At 41.9% G+C, this 25,659-nt stretch overlaps 2 protein-coding genes across 7 annotated transcripts in view; one reads left to right on the top strand and one right to left on the bottom strand.

The window, feature by feature from the left end:
• Positions 1-8,875, top strand: part of KCTD6 (potassium channel tetramerization domain containing 6) — a 50,541-nt gene extending 41,666 nt beyond the window's left edge. For all 4 annotated transcript variants that reach the window (XM_081246543.1, XM_081246542.1, XM_081246545.1 and 1 more), the window contains 2 exons: positions 5,342-5,411; positions 6,896-8,875. In XM_081246543.1, coding sequence (XP_081102669.1) covers positions 5,385-5,411; positions 6,896-7,582 — 714 coding nt within the window. In that variant the 5' untranslated portion in view covers positions 5,342-5,384 and the 3' untranslated portion in view covers positions 7,583-8,875. The remainder of the gene's footprint in view (positions 1-5,341; positions 5,412-6,895) is intronic.
• Positions 8,876-10,376: 1,501 nt separating this feature from the next.
• ACOX2 (acyl-CoA oxidase 2) overlaps positions 10,377-25,659 on the bottom strand; it is a 36,451-nt gene continuing 21,168 nt past the window's right edge. Inside the window, exons 9-12 of one of the 3 annotated variants that reach the window (XM_081245572.1) lie at positions 25,059-25,164; positions 20,977-21,194; positions 14,517-14,649; positions 10,377-11,350 (exon numbers count right to left, since the gene is read on the bottom strand). In XM_081245572.1, the coding sequence (XP_081101698.1) occupies positions 11,288-11,350; positions 14,517-14,649; positions 20,977-21,194; positions 25,059-25,164 (520 nt within the window). In that variant the 3' untranslated portion in view covers positions 10,377-11,287. The remainder of the gene's footprint in view (positions 11,351-14,516; positions 14,650-20,976; positions 21,195-25,058; positions 25,165-25,659) is intronic. The other 2 variants (XM_081245573.1, XM_081245571.1) reach the window with 2 other exon arrangements.

The following is a 25,659-nucleotide window of genomic DNA, read 5'->3' as shown; positions in this document are numbered from 1 at the left end:
AAGAGTGATTTACTCAGAGCCTCATAATTAGTAATGGAGTCGACTTGGGATACAGATCCTCACCGGTGACCAGTTCTCTTTCTTCTGCGCTGGCCTGCCTGTGACTTCAGAATTCTAGTCCGGATCTTTTACCCTGTAGGCCAGTTGTTGCCTTTGTATTGTGCCCAAGTGGTATCATTACTTTTGGGAAGGTGCTGTTATTCCGTTTTATTTTACAGAAACTGAGGGTAAGAGGAATTTTATGGGTTTGTGACTGTTTGTGGCAGCTCTTTAGTATTAAAGTCACTTTTCAACGTAGAGCGCCTTTCTCCTAGACCACAAAAGGATTAGTTTTCGGACATAACAATCCATTTCTGCAGTGGTTATGGTTGGGATAACCTAACACCATAATCACATTCCCCTTGTGCGCCTGGCTACCTATGCCACCTTGTATGTGAATGTTAACCCAAAAGACTCCTTTAGATGTCGCTGAGCTAGTTACTATAAAAAGTATTTCACTTTCAAACTCCCACATTTCAAGAACAGAGAAATTCAGCACAAAGGTAATTCTGAGGGTATGTATAGATGGAACTTATTGAGTCGTCTTTTCTGAATGCCAGACACAAAGATTTCAGTAGGAAGGTGTTTTAAAAGGGCTACCTGGAAACTTTGGGAAGGCAGTAGTTATACATTTTTATTATTTATTCAAGTTTGGAGGTGTGTATTGCAGTGTATAGGTTATTATGTAGGATCAGGACTTTTAGCCCGGAGATTCTTAGTCTGTAGCAGAAATGATAAACCCAGAATATTTGTGTTAAATTAGTTCATCATAACCATGAAGCCTGTAATTGAGTTCTGCAGGGGTCGGGAGAATGACTTTCAGGTGTTCTTATGCTACTCTTCAAGTCATTAACTTGTTGAATTGTGTATTTTTCACATTTGCTACTGTGGAAAATTCTTAGCGATTTCTTTTAAGACTTTTATAAATTCTTTAGTGTGTGTTTTCCTTAACATAATTATCTGCTAACATTACACTGTCAGAATTTGTACATTAGTCATAATGTTCAGTACTGCTTTACATTCTTTGGGAACGGTCAGCTGGTTGTTTCCACATGTATTTTATTTGCGCCAAAGGTCAACTCTTTTCAGGTGAACTGATTTTACAGGGTCAGAAGTCTTTCTTTGAACTTTACAATTGTTTGTGCTTGGCTGCATTCACTGTTGTTTAAAATGATTGTTAGTAAGGAAAGTCACTTTAAAGGAAAATTTTTTTCATTGTTAGCTTCATGATCTCCATTCCTGGACAGTTTTCTGAAATGTTGGATTTTTCTTTGTCTTCATCAAGTAAAACAGGCCCATTTGATGACCGTTTCAAGATCTTCCTTCTGCTGCCTGTCTTGTGGTCCTTTAATTTCTCATTAAGCCCTCCACTGGAGAGTGCCAGAAGGGAGAGAAGATGAAAAGCAAATGAATCATTTTCTAACTGTTAGCAGCTCTGGAAGATGACTTAGAAATTGAAGCTATTCCGAGAAATTGAAGCTATTCCGGAAATTCTTTTGCATTATGTTTTATTTCATTCATCTGCATTGTCTCTGAGACGGTCCTAATAGTCATCAATTCAAAGGTTGATTATCCAGCTCTTGGTTGACCAGGAATCTCTTTGCTTTTTTTTTTTTTGGTTTGTTTCTTGCTGTATCTGAGCATCTTCACAGAGGATGTTTAGAAGTAAGGTGCAGAGATAAAATTTAAACTAATCAATACTATTTTTTCCCCTTAGAGCTCTTTAGTGAATGTTTTGATTTGGGGGGATAGTTTAGTAGTTGTTATTGGAAGTGACTAATAGTAACTTCATTTTATGTTGATGTATCTTACACACAAATGAAGGGAGGCTTTTGGGTACTTTTTAAGAAACATGGGCTTATATAGATTCCCATAATTGCTTTCCTGAATTATTAAGTTTGAGATTTTATTACATCTTTGTACTGGAACAGAACCTTGGCTTTTGCTGTGGAACAGGTTCAGGGGCATCATCTAATTTTGTGTGTGTGTGTGTGTGTTTACTCAAAAAGTTACCTTGTTTTGATTTAGCAGTAAAAAAGAAAAAAAAAGATTAATAGTGGACAGTCCTTGCATAACAGCTGTAACTTTGATGATTTCTGTTTTTTTACTTGTCTTTGGTCTCCCATTTCTTTTTTTTTTTTTTTTTTTGCGATACGCGGGCCTCTCACTGCTGTGGCCTCTTCCGTTGCGGAGCACAGGCTCCGGACGCGCAGGCTCAGCGGCCATGGCTCACGGGCCCAGCCGCTCCAGGCATGTGGGATCCTCCCAGACCGGGGCACGAACCCGCGTCCCCTGCATCGGCAGGCGGACTCTCAACCACTGCGCCACCAGGGAAGCCCTGGTCTCCCATTTCTTACCACTCGGATATTCATGGAGTGGAGTTCTTTACTTCACTTAAGACAGAGGACAGGGCTTCCCTGGTGGCGCAGTGGTTAAGACTCCACCTGCCAACGCAGGGGACACGGGTTCGAGCTGTGGTCCGGGAAGATCCCACATGCTGCAGAACAGTTAAGCCCGTGCACCACAATTACTGAGCCTGAGCTCGAGAGCCCGCAAGCCACAACTACTGAGCCCGCGTGCCACAACTACTGAAGGCCACGTGTCTAGAGCCCGTGCTCCGCAGCAGGAGAAGCCACTGCAATGAGAAGCCCGCGCACCACAACGAAGAGTAGCCCCCATTCGCCGCAACTAGAGAGAAAGCCCATGCACAGCAATGAAGACCCAATGCAGACAAAAATAAAATAAATAAAATAAATAAGTTAAAAAAAAAAAGAAAAGACAGAATAGCAGCTTTCAGTTACACTAGTGAGTAGGTTCTTGCTATTTTGCTTCAGGGGAATTTTTACAAACCCATTATGATTGCTCACTTTGAGTTACTGTTAAATTTGTAAATAAATCCCTACTAGGTGGATAGGGTTAATAGATGGCTGTAGGGGTGTTTTAAGTTAATCCTTTCGATTTCTCATTTGTTGGATTCTGTTCTTTCAGTTTCTGTCCAAGGAGGGGTTTTATGGAAAGATCTGGACCTAGGAGTCAGGAAACCCAAGCTCTTGTTCAGTTGTTCAGTTACTTTCTAGCTGTGGGGACTTGAGCAAGTCTCTTTAATTTGCTGGTTCTCTCTTTTGCATCTCTAAAAGGGAGATAGTTATTCACCCTCTGCTACTGTATTAGGAATGTTGGGGGGACACTCCCCCCCCGCCCCCGCCCCCGCCCCCGCCCATTACTTAAATTGTTTCTTTATTCTAGAATCCCTTTTCAGGTTGTCCTAATATGCCTGCAGAGTTCCACTGAGTAAGCTCTTCCCAGAAGTCCTCCATTTTCACATTTGGAATGGTTCTTGGTCCTCCTTTGCTCAGGTCTCTGCCAGTCCATCTATTATATAGTACTTTTTGTTTGTTTTCATTTTTGGCTGTGTTGGGTCTTCGTTGCTGCACGCGCACTTTCTCTAGTTGAGGCAAGCAGGGGCTACTCTTCATTGTGGTGCGTGGGCTTCTCATTGCGGTGGCTTCTCTTGTTGTGGAGCACAGGCTCAGTAGTTGTGGCGCACGGGCCTAGCTGCTCTGCGGCATGTGGGATCTTCCTGGACTAGGTCTCGAACCCGTGTCCCCTGCATTGGCAGGTGGATTCTTAACCGCTGCACCACCAGGGAAGCCCTTATATAGTACTTTTGAATTTTATTCTGTACTTCAGTTACTGCTTGTTGCCTTTCTTCATAGATTGAAAGCTCCACAAGGGCAAGGACCATACCTTTCCTCACTTTACCCTCCAGTAAATGTTGGTTGACTGAATTATTTTTGAGGCTGTCAGTAATGAATACTTTAGGTGATGGGAAAATGCCAAAGATGGGCATCTTAGCAGAACTTTTGGATGACTGGCCTTTTAAATCTCTCAGTTGCTGATCTACTGATCTGTCTGTTGGATCAGTAACTGAATCAGGTGCTCGTAATACAAATTGGTAAAACGTGTTTCTTTGTTCTGTTAACTTCAAATACTGTTTATGAAGCAAGTCAGAGGAATGAAAGGTTGTCACAACAGCCCTGAATTTGACATTTGTTCCATTTCTTACCCTATAGCATGTGGAGACTGTGTGGAGAATAAGAACTGACCCCACGTTGTCTGGTCTACATTTTAGCTTGTTTGCTTTGAAGAATTTGCAAGGTAGAGAAATAGATGCTTCAGGCTCTGATTTCAGCCCCTGCTGTGCTATGCAAATGTTCTCTACATGCCTGAGTGACCTTTTGAGAAAGAGCCTTTGTGATCTTCTGTAACCAGGGCCTGTTCTGGGAATTAGTGTGCCAGATTCCTCTAAAAGTGGGAAAAGTGAATCTGTGCAAAGACCACGTTAAGGAAAAAAACACAAACAAAAAAACCAAAACAGCGCTTTTTCTGGATAAATACCGATAACTCCATGTTTCTTACTGTCTTTTGCGAAAGCTTTTGAAATTTGCTCTGGAGTTTGCTTTGCCGGGTGATTTGGGGAATGATGTGTGTGAGGGAGAACTGACTAAAGCAACTCAGTAGCTGGGAAACTGTTTAAGTGCTTTTGAATTGTAGATAAAAATAAATTCAAACTGGCATCTTCAGTATCTGGGTGTTTATCAGTGTCTTCAGGCTGGCTCTCCATAAGTGCCAGCTGACTGACTCTCAGATTTGTAAGGTTCTTTTTGCCCCCAATTGTGCTTTAATGGTTTGGCATTTAACTGTTTTCTATTTGTTTTGATTATTGTACAAAATGAAATGTATCGTTATTAAAAGTATAATTAGTTTTTCTATTTTACAAAAGAGCTACCATTCTGACATATTTCTCCTGGAAAGAGATACCGGTGTCTTGGAGGTTTATGGTTTTTAATGCCTTTGCTATGGTGTTTAGTTTATATAGCTGAAATGCTGATGAAAAATTTTCCCTTTCTCTCTTTCTCTTAACCTTTTTGATAAGGATCATCACAGATTTGTACCAGGATAAGGTTGTAGAGGTAATCATAGTGTTCTCCTGTAGGAATTCTAAAAATTGAATTATCAGAGAACGTAGGTAGAGTTGAATGACTGGTTTACTCACTAGGCTCTACCTTCTCCTCTAAGTATAGGATAACTCTTTCTCTGTAAAGATTTGCCAGTCTCTTGGGCACCCATAGAAGGCCTTAGAGGAATCCTTTCCTCCCCAGATCTTTGCCTTGTAGCAGGTTTTAGTTGAGCAAAGATGAGTAGTTTTCTGGTGTTTGGCCTGCTCTTTTGGGTGAGAAAACTTTTCTATTCTGTTTTCTTAGTTACATGCACTGTCACATGTCTTTTTCTCTTCCCCAAGTTTCCCTGGAACCTGGGCTCCCCGAGACGCAGCACTGGAGCAGATGGATAATGGAGACTGGGGCTATATGGTGAGAGGCTTTTGCAGATGCATTTTGAAGGCTGGCAAATTATTTTTGTGTGTCTTTCCCTGCCTCTTATGTATTCTTAGGTATAATACATCTCATAAGAATGAAAATTATCAGTGGTGCAACCCCCCCCACCCAATTAGTTTAGATGTATTTTTTGGGTGTTTTAACTTTGGTGTTTTAGGTAAGCAAGCTCAACATGGACTCTCTGTGTAACTTTTTGTAATCATTTTTTTTTTTTTTGGTCTTTAAAGTATGTTGCCCTTAAAACTCTTCCATTATAGAGTAGTGACTGTTAAGTGTCTAGTAGGTAATGGGTAGAGAGGACATTTTCTTGTGGTTGGGAAGGTTAACGGTTGAGAAGGTGCCACTTCCCACTAGCACTTTTTTTCGCATGTGCATGTGTCTTCCTATTTTTCTTTTCCTTTGGTAAGAAATATTTTATTTGTATAGTACCTGTCTTTATCTGTCTTATTTTATTTCTTAAATATGATTTTAAAAACCAAAGGTATGTATTATTTAGAGAAGCTTCCTTTTCAAAATTAAGGGCCAGATTGCAACATTAATGTTACAAAAGTGAATATACTCAGATTATGAAATTTGAAAGCTGCTATTAGCCTTTGGGTATATGAGATTGTGTTGACCACACTGTGGGGTTTTTTTTGTTTTTTTTTTTGTTTGTTTTTGTTTTTTTTTGCAGTACGCGGGCCTGTCACTGCTGTGGCCTCTCCCGTTGCGGAGCACAGGCTCCGGACATGCAGGCTCAGCGGCCATGGCTCACGGGCCCAGCCGCTCCGCGGCATGTGGGATCTTCCCGGACCAGGGCACGAACCCGTGTCCCCTGCATCGGCAGGCAGACTCTCAACCAGTGCGCCACCAGGGAAGCCCCAAACTGTGTTTTTTAACTTAGTATTTGATACTGTTATTTCCATGAAAAAGTTAGGAAGATTAGGTCTACACAAATTTTTATTTTTAAAATAAATTTCATGATTTTTCCCCCTCCTTTTGAGGGGGAAAAGACAAAAGAAATATTGAAAGTAGATGTTTTATGTTATCAAATCATTTTTATTCTATTTTATGTTAAATTGAGTTAAGAAAAATGAAAAAAAAATTTTTTTAATCTGAAAAAAACTTAAATGAGTATATTTTAGTTTGGCCTTTCTCCTCCCATAATATACTCTGACCTGGAAACTTCTCTCTAGATACTGGGCCTGAAATAAAGTGGCTTTGGAAGCCATGTCCTCCTTTTTTAGTGTAAGGCTTTGAAGAATTGGACGTATCCCTTTTCTCTATTGAAATCAAATGTTAGATCCCTTCATCCGGGTGGGTTTCTCACTGAAAGTAAAGCTATATTTTGCATCAGTGGATTGCTAGATGTGTTGTAGCCTGAATCTTTTGCTTTGCTTGTTACCACTAATTTTCTTAATTTGTCAAAGTTAGGATTTAAAAAAATTTCAGATGACTGATCATTTTTTAAAAAATTTCAGATGACTGACCCAGTCACGTTAAATGTAGGTGGACACTTGTACACAACGTCTCTCACCACATTGACGCGTTACCCGGATTCCATGCTTGGAGCTATGTTTGGGGGGGACTTCCCCACAGCTCGAGACCCTCAAGGCAATTACTTCATTGATCGAGATGGACCTCTTTTCCGATATGTCCTCAACTTCTTGAGAACTTCAGAGTTGACCTTACCCCTGGATTTTAAGGAATTTGATCTGCTTCGGAAAGAAGCAGATTTTTATCAGATTGAGCCCTTGATTCAGTGTCTCAATGACCCCAAGCCTTTGTATCCTATGGATACTTTTGAAGAAGTTGTGGAGTTATCTAGTACTCGGAAGCTTTCTAAGTACTCCAATCCAGTAGCTGTCATCATAACCCAATTAACCATCACCACCAAGGTCCATTCCTTACTAGAAGGTATATCAAACTATTTTACAAAGTGGAATAAGCACATGATGGACACCAGAGATTGCCAGGTTTCCTTTACTTTTGGACCCTGTGATTATCACCAGGAAGTTTCTCTCCGAGTCCACCTGATGGAATACATTACAAAACAAGGCTTCACAATCCGAAACACCCGAGTGCATCACATGAGTGAGCGGGCCAACGAGAACACAGTGGAGCACAACTGGACTTTCTGCAGGCTGGCCCGGAAGACAGATGACTGACCTCCAGCAGTGGGAGAAGTTCCTGGAAATGGAATCTCCAGGAGATCGAAGAGGCTGATTGATTTTTTTTTTTTTTTAAATCACAGTGTGAGATTTTTTTTTTTAATATTTGTATTTATTTGAAGGCACTGGGGACCAGAAGGAAGTTTTGTGCTTTAGCAGACTTCTCTATGTTTTGTTCCCTTCACCCTGAGTATGCATGTGCCTGTTCAGAGCCTCCAGATACCTTTTTTATAAAAAGAAGTCTGAAAATCATTATGGTATATAATCTACCCTTAACAGAGCTTTTTTTATTACAGTGCTAAAATGATTTCTGATTAAGTAGTCCCTAACTCAACTAGAAGGCTAAAAATGCAGGAATGAAAGAATAAACAGAGTACTCATGATGCCTTTGGGAAAAATCAAAACATCATGTAGGGTGACCTAGTTTTCAAACCAATAAGCAGTATTATAATATTAAAGGAAAACTGTTCCAATCATTTAAAAGTACTTGTTAAGTACTGCTTTTTACAGTTATGACAACTGTTTCTTTCTATGCATATAAATCAAGCAACCAAATATCTGTAGCCATGGAAATGTCTGACTAGAAATATTTATATTGGCTTCTGAATACAAAATGTCCCTGTGGTAGAAATCTTACTTCTTATGCCTGGTGCAGTATAATTCCCAAGTGTACTGTCTACCAGAAAAAATAAATAAATAAATGAATGAAATATGAAAATTAGGTCTGTATTTATTGATTGTTGTCAGTTAAGGGGGGAAATCATATTCTTTGTCTAAAATATGCATTGTTTTATGTCCCAATAAATGCTGCCTATAGCACATTTGTATTTGATTCAGGAGGACTCAGTGGAACTTTAGGATGTGGTTTATAGAATTCTATGCTGTTGAAGCAGGGAATTGATGGAATTATTAGTTTTGTCTAAAAGAGTGCATATCTGGACGGTAAATGTACAGTTTGACAAATTTTTTTCAAATAGGACTTATTTTGAAGATTATAGATTTTTCTTCAGTAAGCCACCAGTTGTCATTGCTCTATGACCCTTATTCTAGCTTTGTATCGAGCACAGGGACAAACCGACTCTTTAGCCATTTTCTCTTATATTATGGTGACCCACAAATGTATTTTGTTATTAAGGTTAAATTTCTGAGGAGAAGAAAACTGCAGTGAATGAAGGATGTAGAACAGTTGGAAATATTATGTGCTTTTTTTTATTTTACTGTAGTCTTATTTTGCATAGTTCATTTGATTCTATTTCTTGGAAGTTACTCACGGGAAGGATTATGTTAACTATAGGGAAACTTCCTAGTTTGCTAGAACACCTTTTAAAAGAAAGTTCAGAAATTTCTTCCCTGTTGTCTAAGGGAGGAGTAGACTCCTGAGGCTGTGTGCCCCGGGGAAGCTCACTCCTTTTCTCCTCTGAGAAGATTCTGAAATTCTCTCTTTCAAAGGAGGATGAGAACATTTACTTACATCCATTTCTGCCCACGTCTCTCTGAAAACTTAAGATTTGACAAATGACCAATATCCAGAAACCTGTAACTACCCCATTTTTACCATCTTCAAACTAAAATCCCTTAATGTTATTGGTAGGTTGCTGCGGTTTCAGTAAATGTACTAAATATGAGGTTATCTTTTGAGAAAATTGTCTCCTCTTTCAAATTGATTAGTGGTTACCTAAAAAAGAAACAAGAAAAGGAACAGCCTAGCCAGTTATGTGTTGTTGAGTTAGCTGAGGTGAATGAAAGATGAAATTATTTGGGTTGAAAACAGGTATGGAAATGGGAATAAATAGTTGTTCCAAGGTTTTAAGAGTTAAACATCTGTGAGGTCTCTTCTTTGTCCAGATTACTGGAGATAAGTTTGCTTTTGGTAAATTTTCTCAGATTTATAAATTATTAACAATTAAATGATTACTTATATGAGTAAATTAGGAAAAGTAGCCCGCTGAGATTTTTTGCAATTTAATTTGTTTGATGGTATTTAATTTTGAGTGCTTTATATACTTGGGCAGTTGAAAATGATGTGAAAAATGTAGGTTGGTTATATTTGGGTAATTTGAGACAATTATGTCTTTTATGAAACTTTAAATCATTTTTACTTTGGAAGAGTTGATTTTTTTTTTTTTTTTTTTTTTTGCGGTACGCGGGCCTCTCACTGCTGTGGCCTCTCCCATTGCGGAGCACAGGCTCCGGACGCGCAGGCTCAGTGGCCATGGCTCACGGGCCCAGCCGCTCCGCGGCATGTGGGATCTTCCCAGACCGGGGCACGAACCCGTGTCCCCTGCATCGGCAGGCGGACTCTCAACCACTGCGCCACCACGGAAGCCCAAGAAGAGTTGATTTTTTAAACATTTATGTTAGTTGTATTCCTAAGGCTCTATTTTTTTCCTTTTCAGTTTTTTAATTGAAGTATAGTTGACGTACAATATTATATTGGTTTTAGGTGTACAACATAGTGATTCAACGTTTATATACATTACGAATTGATCACTATAAGTCTGGTAACCATCTGTCACCATACAAAGTTATCACACTATTATTGACTATACTCCCTATGCTGTACATTACATCCCGTGGCTTGCTTATTTTATAACTGAAAGTTTGTACCTTTTAATCTCTTTCATCTACATCCCATCCCCGCCTCCGCCAACCACCACTGTATCTATGAGTCTGTTTCTGTTTTGTTTTGTTTGCTCATTTGTTTTGTTTTTTAGATTCCACATGTAGGTGAAATCATATGGTATTTGTCTTTCTGTGTTTGATTTATTTCACTTAGCCAGTACCCTCTTTGTCCATTCATGTTGTTGCAAATGGCACAATCTCATTCTTTTTTATGGCTGAGTAATATTCCTTTGTTTATATACACCACAGTTTCTTTAGCCATTCATGTGTTGTTGGACACTTAGGTTGCTTCCAGATCTTGGCTGTTGTAAATAGTGCTGCAGTGAATGTAGGGGTACATGTATCTTTTCAAATTAGTGTTTTTGTTTTCTTTGGGTAAATACCCAGAAGTGGAATTGCTGGATTGTATCATAGTTCTATTTTTAATTTTTTGAGGAACCTCCGTACTGTTTTCCATAGAGGCGGCACCAACTTACATTCCCTGCAGCAGTGCACAAGTGTTTCCTTTTCTCCATATCCTTGCCAATACTTGTTATTTATTACCTTTTTAATGACAGCCATTCTGATTGGTGTGTGGTGATCTACATTTTATTTAGATTATACCAAGTATAGGCACTTTTAGAAGAGGATTGTTTGTGTGCATGTGTGTGTGTGTGTATATGTGTTCTTTTAAGCCCTGGGATAAATAAATGTGTGTTATAAGGACACAAGTGATAACTAATGAGTCTATTGGCTTTTTGCTAGATCTAAAGCAAAACCCTGGCATTTAACAAAATAGAAGCTGCAAATGGATAGTGCTACTGTTTTTTTATTGTGGGAAATTTCAAACATATTCGGAAGTAGAATAATGTAAACACCCACGTACCCATTGAATAGCTTCAACAATGATTCACTCCCCCTTTTTCTTCCCATGGATTATTTTGAAATAAATCACAGATATTTCATCTGCTTCAGTCTGTGTCTCTGGAAGATAATGATTCTTTTTAAAAAATACATACATATGTAGTTGTAGATTTTAATGATGCATATGCCATAGCACCATTACCATGTGGTGGTGCCTCTTGAATGCTGTTGATTATTTCATAGCCTGGATCTCCAGCCTTGTAATAGTGGTCTTATATATTTCTCATAGGCAGGGTTCCCCTGTTTGTAGAAAAAAGTGCATTGTTAAGACAGACTATTTCTGCCCGGATTAATGACTTTTACTTTCAAATTAAGTTTTTAGTTTCAAAAAAGTAACGTGACATAAGGTTCTTAATTTTTTAATTTATTTTTAAAATTCATTTTGTGTGAACATATGGGGAAACATTTTTTCCAAAGGGCATCCTTCCTTTTCTCATGCAGATTTTAAATTGTGGATGCAGGTGGCCAATTAAAAAAACACAGCTATCATTTGCTTTTGGGATTTAATACAAATAAAAGGCTTGACTCTTTGAAGCTCTTTGAAATTGAACATGATAGCCACAGAGCAAGGAACCAGAAGGTGAAATCAGGTAAGCAATATTCTATGTCAGGATTGGCTCTCCCCATTATTCTCTAATGTGATGTCTTGACTTCTTTTCTTCACAGATCTACCCTCATCTTTTATAATATTTACTTGTTTACTTTTTTGCCTGTCTCAGTTAAAACTGTAAGGCCTTTGACGACAGGGTCTATAGCTCTTTTGTTCTCCTGTTTCCTCAGTACCTAGAATAGTTTCTGGCATACATCATATGCTCAGTAAATATTTGTTGAATGATTGAATGAATGCATGGATCAGTAGATGTGTTGAACGCATCTGGCAACTACTTGGATAAATTTCTGCAATAGGATAATTGGGGGGAAATAGGATTCTTATTTTGAAATTATCCCCAGTGGTTCTTTCACTGCTGGCATCTATAGGGAATCACTTAGATAGGAGTTCCCGTGGGGAACAGGAACAGTCTTTTGCAGTTCATTTCAGAGAAACTGTCTTGAAATAGCATCCAAATCAGGAAAAAAGCCAAAAGGCAGAACACCATAGCGAGAGTAAACCATGGGAGTGCATCATCCCGTCTGGGGCTAAAGCTCAGCACTTAATCTGCCCCAGACAGGAGAGACTCTTATAATTCTAAGATATTCAGCACAGCATAGCACTTTTCTTTTGGTAGAAATGTCAGTGAAATAAATTTCTGTTTGTACTTTTGTGTCTACAAGGCATGTTTCAAAGTAGCTTTTGTTTTAATTTATTTGAAATACCTGTAGTGTTCCTTTTCCTGCTAGTGGAAATGAGGAAAAATGTCTCTAATTGCAGTTTCAAAATTACAGCAGATTAGAAAATACACTTTAAAAGTGCTGTTTTGGTGGTGCCTAGAGGAGCCAGAAATGTAAGATTAGGGAGCCATATATTAGTTGTCAACCTAGTGTCGTTTTAACTAACTGGAAACATTCTTCAAGGTCACTTATAATCTCACATTCTTAAAATCGCTGTGCATGAAAGAGTCACGTTGCTGTACCTGTCACCTGTTTTGCAAGGTAATGTGAGCTAGGATGGCAAAAGTTTGCAGTATTGGGTGTGCAGCAGGGTCCTTGTTCTGCTGCGTAGGTCACAGAACCATGTTCATTTACTCCGTAAATGCAAAGTTATCTACTCTGTGATGGACCCTGGAGTTGGGAAGATGAAAACTCCATCCTTGTTCACAGTCACGTGGCAGGAGATAGGGAAGAGTGAATGGGATGGCGTGCATCACCGTCCTACCAAGTCTGCTGATGCTGTGGGTCAGTCATGCCCCTCATCTAGACAAGCCTGCCCTCATATAGTGTCCAGATTAAATTCTTTCAAGATGAAGAGTAGAAACAAGTAAAAGACAAGAAAGCCCCTGTGTGCTTTGGTGAATATGAGGAATCAGGAGAACTGGCATGTTTCCTTGTGTTGCTAGTAAAGCAGGTTTGAGCTAGATATGTCAGTGTTTCCTGACAGGTGTTAAGGCAGGGTAGGTTTTTCTCTCGGGTACCAAAGGGCATGTGTGTTTCTTTAGACCACAGGGGCTAATCTGGAGTGTCAGGATTGCTGTAGTTCTATGCCAGGATTTAAATGTTAGAAAGTAGAGAGATCTAATCATTAGAAAAAGTAACACACTAGAAGTAGCTTAACTGTACTAAGCAGTAAATGTATTGTACCTTCTTTAGGTAAGTTCTTTATCTTTCCTTGTTGAGTTAAAAGGATGCCTTTCTGGAGACAGGGATTGGCCTTCTAGCTGACAACCATCTTGGGGGTAACGTTGTGTTGCAACTTTAGATAACCGTGTTAAATTAAGCTATGAGGTATGACAGGATGCAGAATTTCAAGAGCAAGTCTAACACCATGCTAAGTGTGAATGAAAGCCTGAGAGGTGCCAATTTGACGAGGTGTTAAGACACCTTTTCTGAAATTTGACTGAAGAGGTAAAAAACTAGACTTCATCATCTGAATTACATATCTGCATTATAGAACTTAAAATTACCTGTTGTATAGCTATAGAGTGTCTTTGTTTTGATCATCTGTATCAAATCTGCTAGTAAATGTTGGTTCCCCAAATTCTAAATGCAGGGTTTATTTCTCTACTGCAGTTAATGTAGCCATTGATATTCATAATGTTTCCCAATGAGGCTCATAGCAGAGAGTCTGGGATGCTGGCTCTAGACTGTTAGGATTTTATGAGTCCTCCCCCTTCTTCTGTTAATGAGTTCTCGTGTTCTCTCCTGGGACAGCTGGGGATCTTTTTGCCATAACCCTTGTAATTGTCATTTATTTGGCTTTCCTGGGATACTGATGGCAGTGCAGCAGGCTTCTTTGTCCCCGGGATTTTGTTCCTTGGAGAGAAGAGGGAGGAGGCATCTCTAACAGGCAGTGAGGGCTGAGAGACAGACCCCCACCCCCAAGCTTCCTGTCACCCCTGAATACCTACTGTATCAACACGAAACTAAGAGTTAAAAGGCTGAAATTAAGATGGTTAAATCAGTGCAGTCATTTACCTTTTTATTTCTGTTACTTAAAAGCCACTTTGCCACTATGTGTGTATGCCCTTGTGTATGTCAAGCCATGATTTAGAGCTTGGCCCTTTCTCCAAATTCCCTTTACCAAATTCTGAGCAATGCATTTTGCTTATTACAGTTCAGACTCAGAGTTCCTACCAGGCCACATCCCTGCTCCTGGTTTCTTTTATGTATTCTCAAAATATTTTAAATAGACATGCTATGCCAAGCAATTTCTAACCTAATGGGAATCAATTAAAATGGGAAAACATGGAGGTATATTCACTGCTTGCTCTCGGCTCTCTTGCATAATTTATAATGTGTTCTATTCAACTACCTGAGTATTGGTTGGTGACTTCTGAGCCCAGTGGAACAGACGTTCATAGACATTTCCATCATAACAACCAAGTGCTGAATTTAAACACTGATCGGTGAAGTCAAAAGCATCAGTTAACAAGATAGCATCCTTTCTGAGAGAAAAAAAAGAGTTGTATTTTAGATTGCTTTTACGAATCTGATTAATCTGCGATGGTGAATAACAACACCTAATTAGAAGTTGCATCATTATCCACTTTTCGAACAACTTAGCTTTTTTTTTTTAAGTTTTAATTTTTGATCAGTTATATAAGCACAGTATAAAGAGTCAAATAGTTCTTCAAGGCTTGTTATTGAAAATCAGCATATTCCTGCCTCTCACCTCCATTTCTTCCCCCCTACCCCTAGAGGCAATCAGTTTTAGTCTTTTAGCTGATACTTTGGGAATTTACCTGAATGACTCTAAATGTCTTGTTTGTATTGCTACTTCATATTCATTGTTGCCAGATATTATCTGTTGACTATTACAGAAGATACGGATTTATTTTAGCACCACTCTCCTCACCAGTACCGATCATCCCCCTCCCCATCCCCCAACCTCTGCTTCCTCCCAACGGCCTTCCTGCCTCCCAATATAATTACAGTTTTGGCCAGACTGATATTCAGTGCTTACCTTGTTATGACTGTATGTATCCTGTATGTTAGTATGACTTTATGTATTCTGTTCACGGCGGAGCCACGTTCCCACCACCTCTCTCCTGTTCTAGGGGTCGCTCTCCAGCACTTCTGTCATAACTCTTAGTGATTTCACTGTTTATGTGGAAGTTCCTCTAAAACTTGATTTCTCAGTTCCTTGAACCTTCTCCTCCACTGACCGTGTTCTACAGCCTCTCTCTGTCACTGTCCGCCAAGATCACACACCAGGCCTTGTCATCCACATCTGCATCTCACCATGGTCTCAGCCATGTTCTTGTCACTGTCTCCTCTCTTTCTAGCTTACTCCCTCTACTATTCTGACTTCTATAATTCTTATTTTCCCTTTCAAGCGACAAAATTATTTGAACCTATGGAATGAAATATTAAAATAAATGTTCACATGCTTCTCTTCCTTTTTTAGCAGAGGATATAAAATAAAATATGTGATTGTTTGTTTACACTCTTCCTTAACCCTCGTTTCACAGAGTATTTGAGGTGACTGAGATACTGTACTTATTTAATCCTTTCTGGATGGCCTTTAATCATTATTATGAAATGATTTTCCTATAGGGCTGTTCATGATTCTTTGACCCTCCTGGCACCTACTGCCTATTTAGAGTTCCTCATCTACGTGGTCTCACTTCCCTCATCTGTCTGAAATCCCATGGTCTATTATATTCACTCCCTCCACACAATATTCAACAGTTTTTCTTGCTTTGTCATACTTGTTTAGCAAAACCCCATTCCTCATTATTTCCAGTTTTCCACCGACTTTGCCCCATACCTTTGCAACAATATATGGCTGGAAAAACCAATACTGACTGTTGTAATAAGGACTCAAGTGGGCCCTTATTGCTACCCGGCAGTCATCACATTCTAATTCATTTACTCCTTCATTCTCTTAGATGATTATCTCCCACCTTCTCTTTGATCTTCAAATCTACACTACTCACCTCCCCATCTCTCTTAACCTAGATGACTTTGAGTCCTATGTCACTGGTAAAATAGAAGTGGTAAGAAGAGTTCCACAAGTTCCCACCCATGCATTTAAACATATGGGGTTTTCTCTCATAGTACAGGTAAACTGTCCAGGTTCCCAGCTCAGACCAGTCCCTTCTTGTCCACTAGATGCCTTCCCCTCCTGCCTAGTAGAGAGCAATGTTCCAGAAGTCCTCCTGCCTTTCCCCTATAACGTCAAAATTCCCCTCTCTCCCGGATCATTTCCGTCAGTTTACAAACAAGCTGTCATTTCTCTCACCTAAGAACAATCATTTGACTCTATTTCCCTCTCCATCATCTGATCCATATCTTGGCTCCGCTTTGTGACAAAACTTCTTGAAAGAGTTCTGCTTGTTGATGACTCTTTCCAGTTCTTCTCCGCCTCTTCTCCTCAACTAGATCCGTTCAGGTCTTCACTCCCACCACTCCACTGAAGCAGCTCTTGTCGAGGTCACCTCATCATCATCTTTGGAGGGTCCCAAGACTCCGTACTTGGGCCTCTTCTCTCATACACTCACCCCTTGTGATACCATCCTTCTCATGGCTTTACATACCAACCATATGCCAGTGACTTTGAAATTTCTCTCTCCAGTCTCTCCTGCTTACTAACATCTTACTTGATTTCTAGCAGGCTCTTCAAACTTGATGTATTCAAAACCAAACTCCTGACCTTCTAGACCTTCTATCCATCCTGCCCAAACCTGGCCCTCCTGTAGTCTTCCCCATTTATAGTAAATGGCGACTCTGTCCTGGCCCAAAACCTGGACTCCTCTCTGTCTCTTACATTCCATATCTAATCTGTCAGCAAATCTTGTTCTACCTTCAAAATATATCCAGACTTCTACCACTTTCCACCACCTCCAGTGCTATCACCCTGGTCCAATCCAGCAGCATCTCTCACCTGGGTTATTGCAGCAGCCTCCTGACTGGACTCCCTGCTTTTCACTCTTGTCCCCCTCCCGAGTCAATTCTTAATATGGCAGCTGGGGTGATCCTTTAGAAACACACCTCAGATCTCCTCAGATTGTGTCTGTCCTACGCTCAGAACCTTCCTTGTTCTCACACAAAGTGAAAGTCAAAGTCTTACGTCTTTGCAGTGACCTACACCCACTCCATTGTCGTTCCCAGTACACCCCTAGTTCTCTGACCTCTGTTCTCATTCTCCACCTCAGTCATGCCACTCCAGCTGCTGCGGCCTCTTCTCTGTTTGCTGGATGGACATGTCAGGCAGTCTCTGGCTTCCAGCATTTGTACTTCTCCTTTGCCTGGAATGCACTTTTCCCAGCCAACCACGTGGCTCCTCTCACCTCCCCACCTTCAGATCTTTCCTCAGACGTCACTCTCCCCGAGAGGCCTTCTCTAACCTATTTGAAACTACAGTCCTCCACCCCCACCCCCAGCATTCCTCATCCCCCTTCCCTGCTATCCTTTTCTTCGTAGCGTTTATTACCACTTTGCACACTATATGTTTGACTTATTTTGTGTATGTGTGTTTGTTTCCTCTCCTCTAGCCTTTTCAATCTGAAACTCATATCCTTCATTTGAGGAGTATTTTCTTGAATTATTTTATTAATGATTTGCTCCCTTCTGCTTTCTTCTTTGTCTTCTGCTTTCTTTGTCTTCTCTTTCTAGACCTGTTCTTTAGATGATGGACAGTTAGGATCAGTCCTCTTACTATTTTTATCTTCTCTCCTATTTTTGTCTTCTTGCCTTTTTGCTTTCTTTCTGTGAGATGTCTGCAGCTTTGTCTTCCAGTCCTTCAATTGAGCTTTTCATTTTCACTGTCATTAATTTCATAGGGCTCTTTTTTGTTGTTGTTGTTCTCTGAATATTACTTTTTAAGAAATGACATTCTTGTTTTGTGGTTGCCATATCTCCTCTTAACTCTGAGGATATTACTCATCTTTCAAAAAAGTTCTCTGTGCAGATTCTTTTGTGACCCTTGAGTTGCCTTGTTCTTGCTTGGTCTCTGTCTTTTATGTCAGGGGCTTTTCCTCAGGTGATGGTGATCCCTGAGTGTCTGATCATAGCTAAGAGTGGGGCATTAACTAGCTGATTAGAAGTCTGGGTGTGCTTGTCAGTGTGGGGTTCCCTATGGGGTGAACTGGGTATACCATTGGGGGACCTCGGTGTCAGTGTCTTTACTTCTCTCTCCTTTGGGCTGGTTAGATTCTCTAGAGGAGGATCATGTTATCATTTTCCTGCAGGACCCTAGCCTGGCTGCCAATTTGCTGGGAACTAGTGGGAAAAGAAGGCTGGGGGAGAGGGCGGTCAGCCTTGGCCTATAAGCATTTATTCAAGCCCCTGTTTTCTGTAGGGTAGCCTGATGTTCTTCATCCTCAACTATGCCTGATGTCCCCTAGTCTGTAGACCCTCTGTTTACCCTTCTGCCAGGCTGCAGTCAGGGAAAGCCTTAAACCTACTCAGACAGGAGAAGGGGAGCTGGGGGTTCAACTCCTTCTGAAATAGACTTCCAACCCATCCTGTCACTTTTACCTTCACCCCCATTGCCAGAGGTACCTGGTGCTGTAGTTCTTGAGGTTCTTGGTGGCACTTGATTGCTTCTTGGCTTTTCCTACTTCTGGTTTATGATTCAGTTTATTCAGGTCTGCTAAGTCACTGTTTGTCCATCTACTCTCCAAATTTCATGTTTCCTCTCCTGTTCTCTTTCTTTGTGGGTTAATGCCTTTTAAAATTTAAATTTTTATGGGTTTATGCCTTTTTAAATTTTAAAATTAATTTACTGACGTTTTAGTAGGATTTCAGGAGGGAACAAAAATAAATGCATATGTTCAATCTGCCGTCTTTGCCTGGAAGTCTCCCACCTGAGATTTTATGACCATTTAAACAACTAAAAACTGTTTTGGTCAGTTAATTACCATAACACAGAGAGATGGTTCTTAGTGTCACTTAGAACAGTGTGCCATCCTTCATTTGTCATCTCAGAAATCTGAGGGCGATACTGAATGATCGAGGCATGGAACACAGAACTGTTAAAAGCATGGAGTCTGTTACACACCTAATTACCCTGCAGCAGTCGGAAGGTTACTTAGGAACCATACTGTGAGTAAATCAGTTTGTGGGTTTGATGCATGCATAAGTTGTCTATCTGTGTCAGTGCTGTCTTTCTTGTCTTGAATTGTAAGCCTCTGGGGCCAAGGGAAGCACTTAGCATGCTGTTGGAGATTTAAAAAATCATGCTTATAGGTATTAAGGTGATCTTTTGTGTTTCATTATCACTGGCAATCAGGGCTAGAACATTATTGTCTTCATGTGCTTTTAAATGCCAAGCGTTTCAGAAAGTTAGATACACTTGGGCTTGAACTGTGCAGTAGTCAATCATGCTATTAATGGTTCCCAACCTTGAATTCTCTATATTAGGGAAAGTTTAATACCTGGGGCATAATTATATCAAATGTAGTTTTTGATAATTTTTGAAGATTTAATTGAACAGACATTTACTGACCACCAACTATCTGTTAGGTGCTTATTTGGAGTCATATGTAACATGTTGCATATTGTTAGAAAGGAAAAGAACCTGGTCTAGTTTTTTTTTAAACCTCCTTCATGAATATCTTATTTTATAAAAAAATTCAAATCTTTATTTATTGGCTGGGCCGCGTGGGATGCGGGATCTCAGTTCCCTGACCAGGGATTGAACCCGTGCCCCCTGCAGTGGAAGTGCAGAGTCGTAACCACTGGACCGCCAGTGAATTCCCCTTTCTTTTTGTTCTTAGTCTTGTTGATAATGTGAACTATTGGAGGTTCTAGGGGAAAAGTCATACACACATGTGTCATACCGTATCCAGCCCCCAACATACACAACAGGCATCCTGTTTTTTCAGAAAAGGTTGTGTTATCAAGTTAGCTCATTTTCCATCTTATGGACAATGGTTACTAATTAGTATTAATTTCTGTTTCTTCCAGTACCCTGGTCATGTTGGGGCTTTGGTTTTTATATGTTTTTAAAGTGATCATTTAGATTATATATAAAGTGACAGGATGAAAGTATTGCATTTGTATGTCATGACCCTAAACTGCGCTGCATTATGCTGCACATAAAAACTATATTGTTGTGTTACAAATCAGTATGTGAATTACTAGATTTTAAAAATGTCATCTTGAAGCTGAGGGAGTATTAAAGTGAGCTTAGTCAACTAAGCATATTCAACAAAGATAAGGATATATTTGAAATAAACAATAGCCCAACCTTCACTTTAACATACAGTTTAAGAGCACATGCTCTGGAGGCAGACAGGTCCTAGACTGTACCCAGACCCTCCTCTGGCTAATTGTGTGACCTTGAGCCCTAAGCCTGAATTTTCTCCCCTGTAAAATGGGGAGCGTAATAGTATCCACTTCAGAACCCTATCAGGGTTCAATGAGATGATGTATATAAAAGCTTTTGGCATAGTGCCTGCCACGCATAAGCGTTCCTTAAGTATTAGCTAAGACCAAGGCTCATTAATATTATTAATTAATGCATATTATTAATATGTAGTATGCTTTTATTCATATTCTGTAGATTCTGTCATTTCTGGACAATGTTGAAGAGTTAGATTGAGGTAGCTGGATAATTTATTCTTAAGCATTTTTAGTTGTGATTTTTCCCCCATTTTTTCCTTTCATCAATTCATAATGCTTTATGTTGGTGTAATGATGCTAGGATGTAAACCTGTCCAGGGCTGGTGCTGCTTTTGCCAGACCCCCATTTAACAAGGTTTTAGAGTTGAAGGTTTTGGAGTTTGAAGTGAACAAAGGGCTTAGGGTGAAGCGCAGCCACTCACCGGATGAGGGGGAGCAGGTCCAGGTAGGCTTTTCTCGCCACATCTATTTGGGCGCCAGATAGGAAGCCATCATGGAGAAAGTCGCCTGTGTTAGTCACGATGCCGTGTAAAGCATAGAGATCACAGAGGCGTTTGAGCACCTGCTGAATTGCTGGTTGATTTTCCAGTTTCTCCAGAGCTTCTGTAAAAATCTTCACAGTGACATAGTAGAGGTGTGCCTACAAAGACACAAAGATGCGTTAGCCTCTGATTTCTGCCTCAACAAGTCATCCTGGAAGCTTGGCAAAACTGCTGGAATAAGCTTGCTGTGGCCTTGTGTTTCCCAGCAGGCTGACAAGCAGCTGCCTTTCTACTAGCTCACCGTGTCTCACTGAGCCTTTTTGACAGGGGTGTGTGCATGCGTGTGTGTGCACGCATGTGTGTGTGCGCGTGCTGGGGGCTGGGGGGCTCTGGAACTTGGCCCTTAGTTTCCTCATTTTCCTTGGGCCAGTCAAGTAGGTTTGAAAGCAGAGAGAGAGAATACAGCAGTATTGGAGGCTGACCTGGGGACAGTGGAGGACAGCACTGCTTTTCCCAAGAAAACAGCTACTTATTGTCTGCCGTGTTCAAGGCAGTGGTTGTGTGTGTGTGTGTATGCGTTTGCCTTGAAGTGAGAGAAGAGAGGTTCAAGATCTACACGAAATTTATCCCAGCTAGACTGTAAACTCCTTGAGGTGAGCTATTTAGCCCATATACAACAGTCCGGCTTTGTCGGTGGTTAAAATAATACTTTGATGCTGGTTGGTAAGTGACCACTGCCCTCAACTGGCGAGAACCCCCTCTGCCAGGCTTCTTCCCAGGGATGCCCCTCCTCCACACAGCCCAGCAACTAAAGGTTTAACGCCCGCCCGACCCAGCAGGCGGCTTTCAGGACGCTGCCTCCCTTAGGTCTGAAGTCCTTTCTGACTGGTGGGTGCTCCTGCCCTACTGGTTATTAAACCCTTCTCCCTAAGACAGATGCACCTTATTTTTATCTGGTAGGATATACGAGTTCTATGGGAGGAGAGAGAAAAGGAGAGCACATATATTAGGTCTTCTCAAATTTTTATGTGCATACAGATTACCTGGGGATTTTGTCAAAATGCAGATTTTGGAATAGCTCCCCAGTAATGCCCATCCTGCTGGTAGTGACTTGAAGTAGCGAGGCTTAGAGTGTCTCAAGGGATCAAAGGAATTTACCCGAGGGACAAGGAATGAGGGTAAAGTCATTCTAGGCAGGGGAGAACTGCCCGGGCACAAGGCTATACTTTCAGAAGGCTGCAGCAATTTAAGGGTAAGTTGAGGTGATGACAGGGAACTGTGAGTTAGGGTGGACAGGATTGGGACCCAGGTCGATGAAGGGCTGTGAATGACATGGTTGGGATTTTATTCTGGGGGGGTCAGGGGGCCACCAGAGTCTTCAACAGGCCAGTGACCTGATGAGGTTTCTCACTTGGAGTGGATCTGACTTTCCCAGGGAGGCCTCACAGGGGTGCTGACAGTACCACTTTGCCACCTGGACCTGGGGTGCTCACAGCCATGCTGGGTTTGCAGCATTTGGATACGGAAAAGGAGAAGACGTGCTCTGCCGCCCCTGCTGGGTCTAACAGCCCTTGGTGTTCAAGCTGGACCCAGTTTGGCAAAGCTGGAGAGCCTCACTTTTTTCACTTAGGCCCTGTTTCCCTTTTCTAATCCGAGAGCCACATCCTTAAATTCTCAGGGACCTGGGTTTAAGAGTGGAGTGATGAAGAGCTGCCCAAGGACCTCTGCCTCCAAAGCAGGAGGACCAGAGAGAGGAAGGCGGCCTCTTCCTTTGGGGAAAGGCTGAGCCAAACCTTGGCACCATGCTCTGAACACAATGAACTTTATTTGTGTGTGTGTGTGTGTGTGTGTGTGTGTCTGTTTCAATCTTGCTTCCTGCCTAATTTAGGGGTGGGGGCGGGATGTGTAGCATTTATAGCCTAGGTGGCTCTTTAAGTTGCACAGGTATTAACTCATTTAATCTTCACAATAATCCTACAAGTTAGGTACTATCAGTAGCTCCGTTTTGCAGATGAGGCCTCTGAGGCATCGAGAGATTAAGTTCCTTGCCTGCCCAAGCACTGGCTGCTGAGTGGTAGCAGTGAGATCCAAACCAGGGTAGTCTGCCTCTCGGTTAAGTTGGTACTGTTAACCGCTGTGCTGTGTTGCCAAAGCCACCAGAGACTGAGGCGAGATTATAATGGGCTGGGACCAGAACTTAGGCCAGGGTCCGTTCCTCCTTGTCCACCCCTCTGCCACTGTTCCCCCCCACCCCCACCGTTTGCTGTCACTCTGCCTACACATTTGTGGTTTCCAGATGAGACCCAGTTGGGTACTTGAGGTTCCTGTAGAGTAGATGGCCTCCCAGAGCACAAAGACCAGAAAGCGCAGATTTCCCTGCGCATTATGACTTTAGAGACTCGGCTTGGGCACCACCTTCCCAGGAAGCCGCTCATCCTTAAAACTGAGGTTATGCTTACTTTCCCTCTCAGGGTCATTTAATATGAGGTAAGCCTGGCAAGCAGTGTCTGGTGCATTTGAAGGCCGGGCATGGGTTTGGAAAGCAGGCGAATAATGAGCAGGTGTGGTTCCGTTTTAGGTGTCTGGTGAGAGCACAGCCTTTGCTTACCCGCTTCTGTGTTGACCTGACATTAACACAGCAGGGGGTGCCTCTGTGGCGGCCAGAGCAGAATGGAGGGTGGCAGTTAATACCAGCGCCGGCCGACGTGGTGGAGGTGGCAGGTCACCAGGTGGCGCTCACGCCCAGCCTGCCTGACCAGCCCTGCCCCCGCCTGCCTCGTGAGGGCTGCTGCAAAACGCTTCTGGGCTCCCTTGTTCTAGCCTGCTATTTTCGGGGCCTGCTGCCTGAGGATTGAAGGGAACATCTTGGTTTTCCAGCTGTAGGTAGGGCCAGAGTCCCAGCTGCCTAAGCTGGAGCTCAGCAGTCATTCCTACCTCCTTCCCACTGCGTTGCTCTCTGAAGCCCGTCCCTTTCTTCTACACCCTTAATATCTCTGCATCTACCCACTTCTCTCTGTGCCCTCTGGCAGATTCATGGTCTGGATCACCCTCAGCCCTTGCCCAGACTGCCGCTGCCTGTTCCGTACTGGCCTCTAGCCTCCACTCCATTCCTCCCCCTGCAGCCTGTATGATCCTTCTAGAATGAAACTGATTGCTTCGCTCCTCTGATACAAACCTTGCAAAGGCTTCCCACTGCAATGAAAAACAGAAGCCAGACTTCTCACAGTGGTGCAGAAGGTGCCAGGCCTTGCCTATCTTTCCTCCTCCCCTATCCTCCTTCCTGTCCTGGTTTGTCTTCTTCCTTTAGGTTCTGCTTGGAAGGATGTACATCTCCTCCCAAGCACCATGCCTTTTCTTGCCTCCTCCTCCTGCACCTCCTCATCCCTTTGCTGGGACACCTTTCTGTCCAAAGCCACAGCCTCCACCCCTTGCCTGGTTAATTTCAGCTCATCCTTGCAATCTTGGCCTATACGCCACTTCTGAGAAGGCTTTCTGACTCCTCAAGGTGGGTAGACTTGCACCTGCTCTGGGACCTTGTGGCAGCCTGTATTTCCCCATGACAGTGCTTTCCTAATCGTAGCCATCTGTGGACACTGTTGAGCCCCCAGTACCCAGCCTGATGGCTGATGTTGAGTGGGTGCTCAATTATTTGCTGACTGACTGTGAATTATGCGCAAACACAAAACATAGTGGAAATGGAATCAGACATCTAAGGATTGCCTGTGGGGCTAAGGAGAGACTTGACCTGCTTTCCTATCTGGGAGGAAATATTTGAACAGCCTGAAGCAAATCCAATAACACTGCCTCATTACACTTTTTCCCTAAGAGCTGCCAGTAAGATTGCTTTGGAGTTAAGTCCTTTAATTAAAATACCCTGGACTAAATAAAGCCTTGAAAGTCAAATGAAGGCAGCCAACTGAGCAGGGCTGGGGAATAATGGCAGAGTTCAGATTTTCTCAGCAGGACAACCTGCTGGGGAAACAAAACAGGTCTCTTTCAGCTTTAGCTGATGGGCAACTCACCTTGGCGGCTTGGAGATGTATGACAGTGGTCTGGTTCCATGCCTCGTGCCTGTCAGCCCCAGATTGCATGAGAGTCTGTAAGTGATGCACTGAGTCCTTTATGAGCCTAAAGGCCAAAGAAAAAAGGTTCTGTTTCTTGAACAAGTGGGGAAGAGATGGATGGCATTTGGTCCCAGGCTGCCTGGGGTCCCACAGAAATAGAAATAATACCAGTTTATTGACCATTTGTTTGTGTTACAAACCTAAATACTTGATATACATTATCTCTTTAACCCTTTTAAGGGTAGGCATTCCCAATTTGCAGTGGGGAACACTGTCCTAGAGAGGCTAATTAACTGGTCCAGGGTCAGTAGCTAATAAGGAGTGGAGCTGTTCTTAACCTCCCTGGCGGTAAAGCCTCAGGGCACTGGGCCAGGCACCATCCCTTCTTTCTAATGCAGATTCCATCCTGATACCGGTGTTTTCAGGCCTTTCAACTGACTGACTTCCTATGGCTGAGCAAGGAGAGTGGTTTTCCTCTAAAGGCTGGTGAAGCCTGTCAGTCACCCAGTCTGCTCCAAGTTCTACCAAAGGGACCTTAAAAGAAAAGAAAAGAGGAGAA

The sequence above is a fragment of the Mesoplodon bidens genome, assembly GCF_964165515.1.
Source record: "Mesoplodon bidens genome assembly, chromosome: 10".
Classification (NCBI taxonomy): domain Eukaryota; kingdom Metazoa; phylum Chordata; class Mammalia; order Artiodactyla; family Ziphiidae; genus Mesoplodon; species Mesoplodon bidens.
Note: the sequence above shows the minus strand (reverse complement) of the source record. Positions and strands in the feature narration are given on the sequence as shown.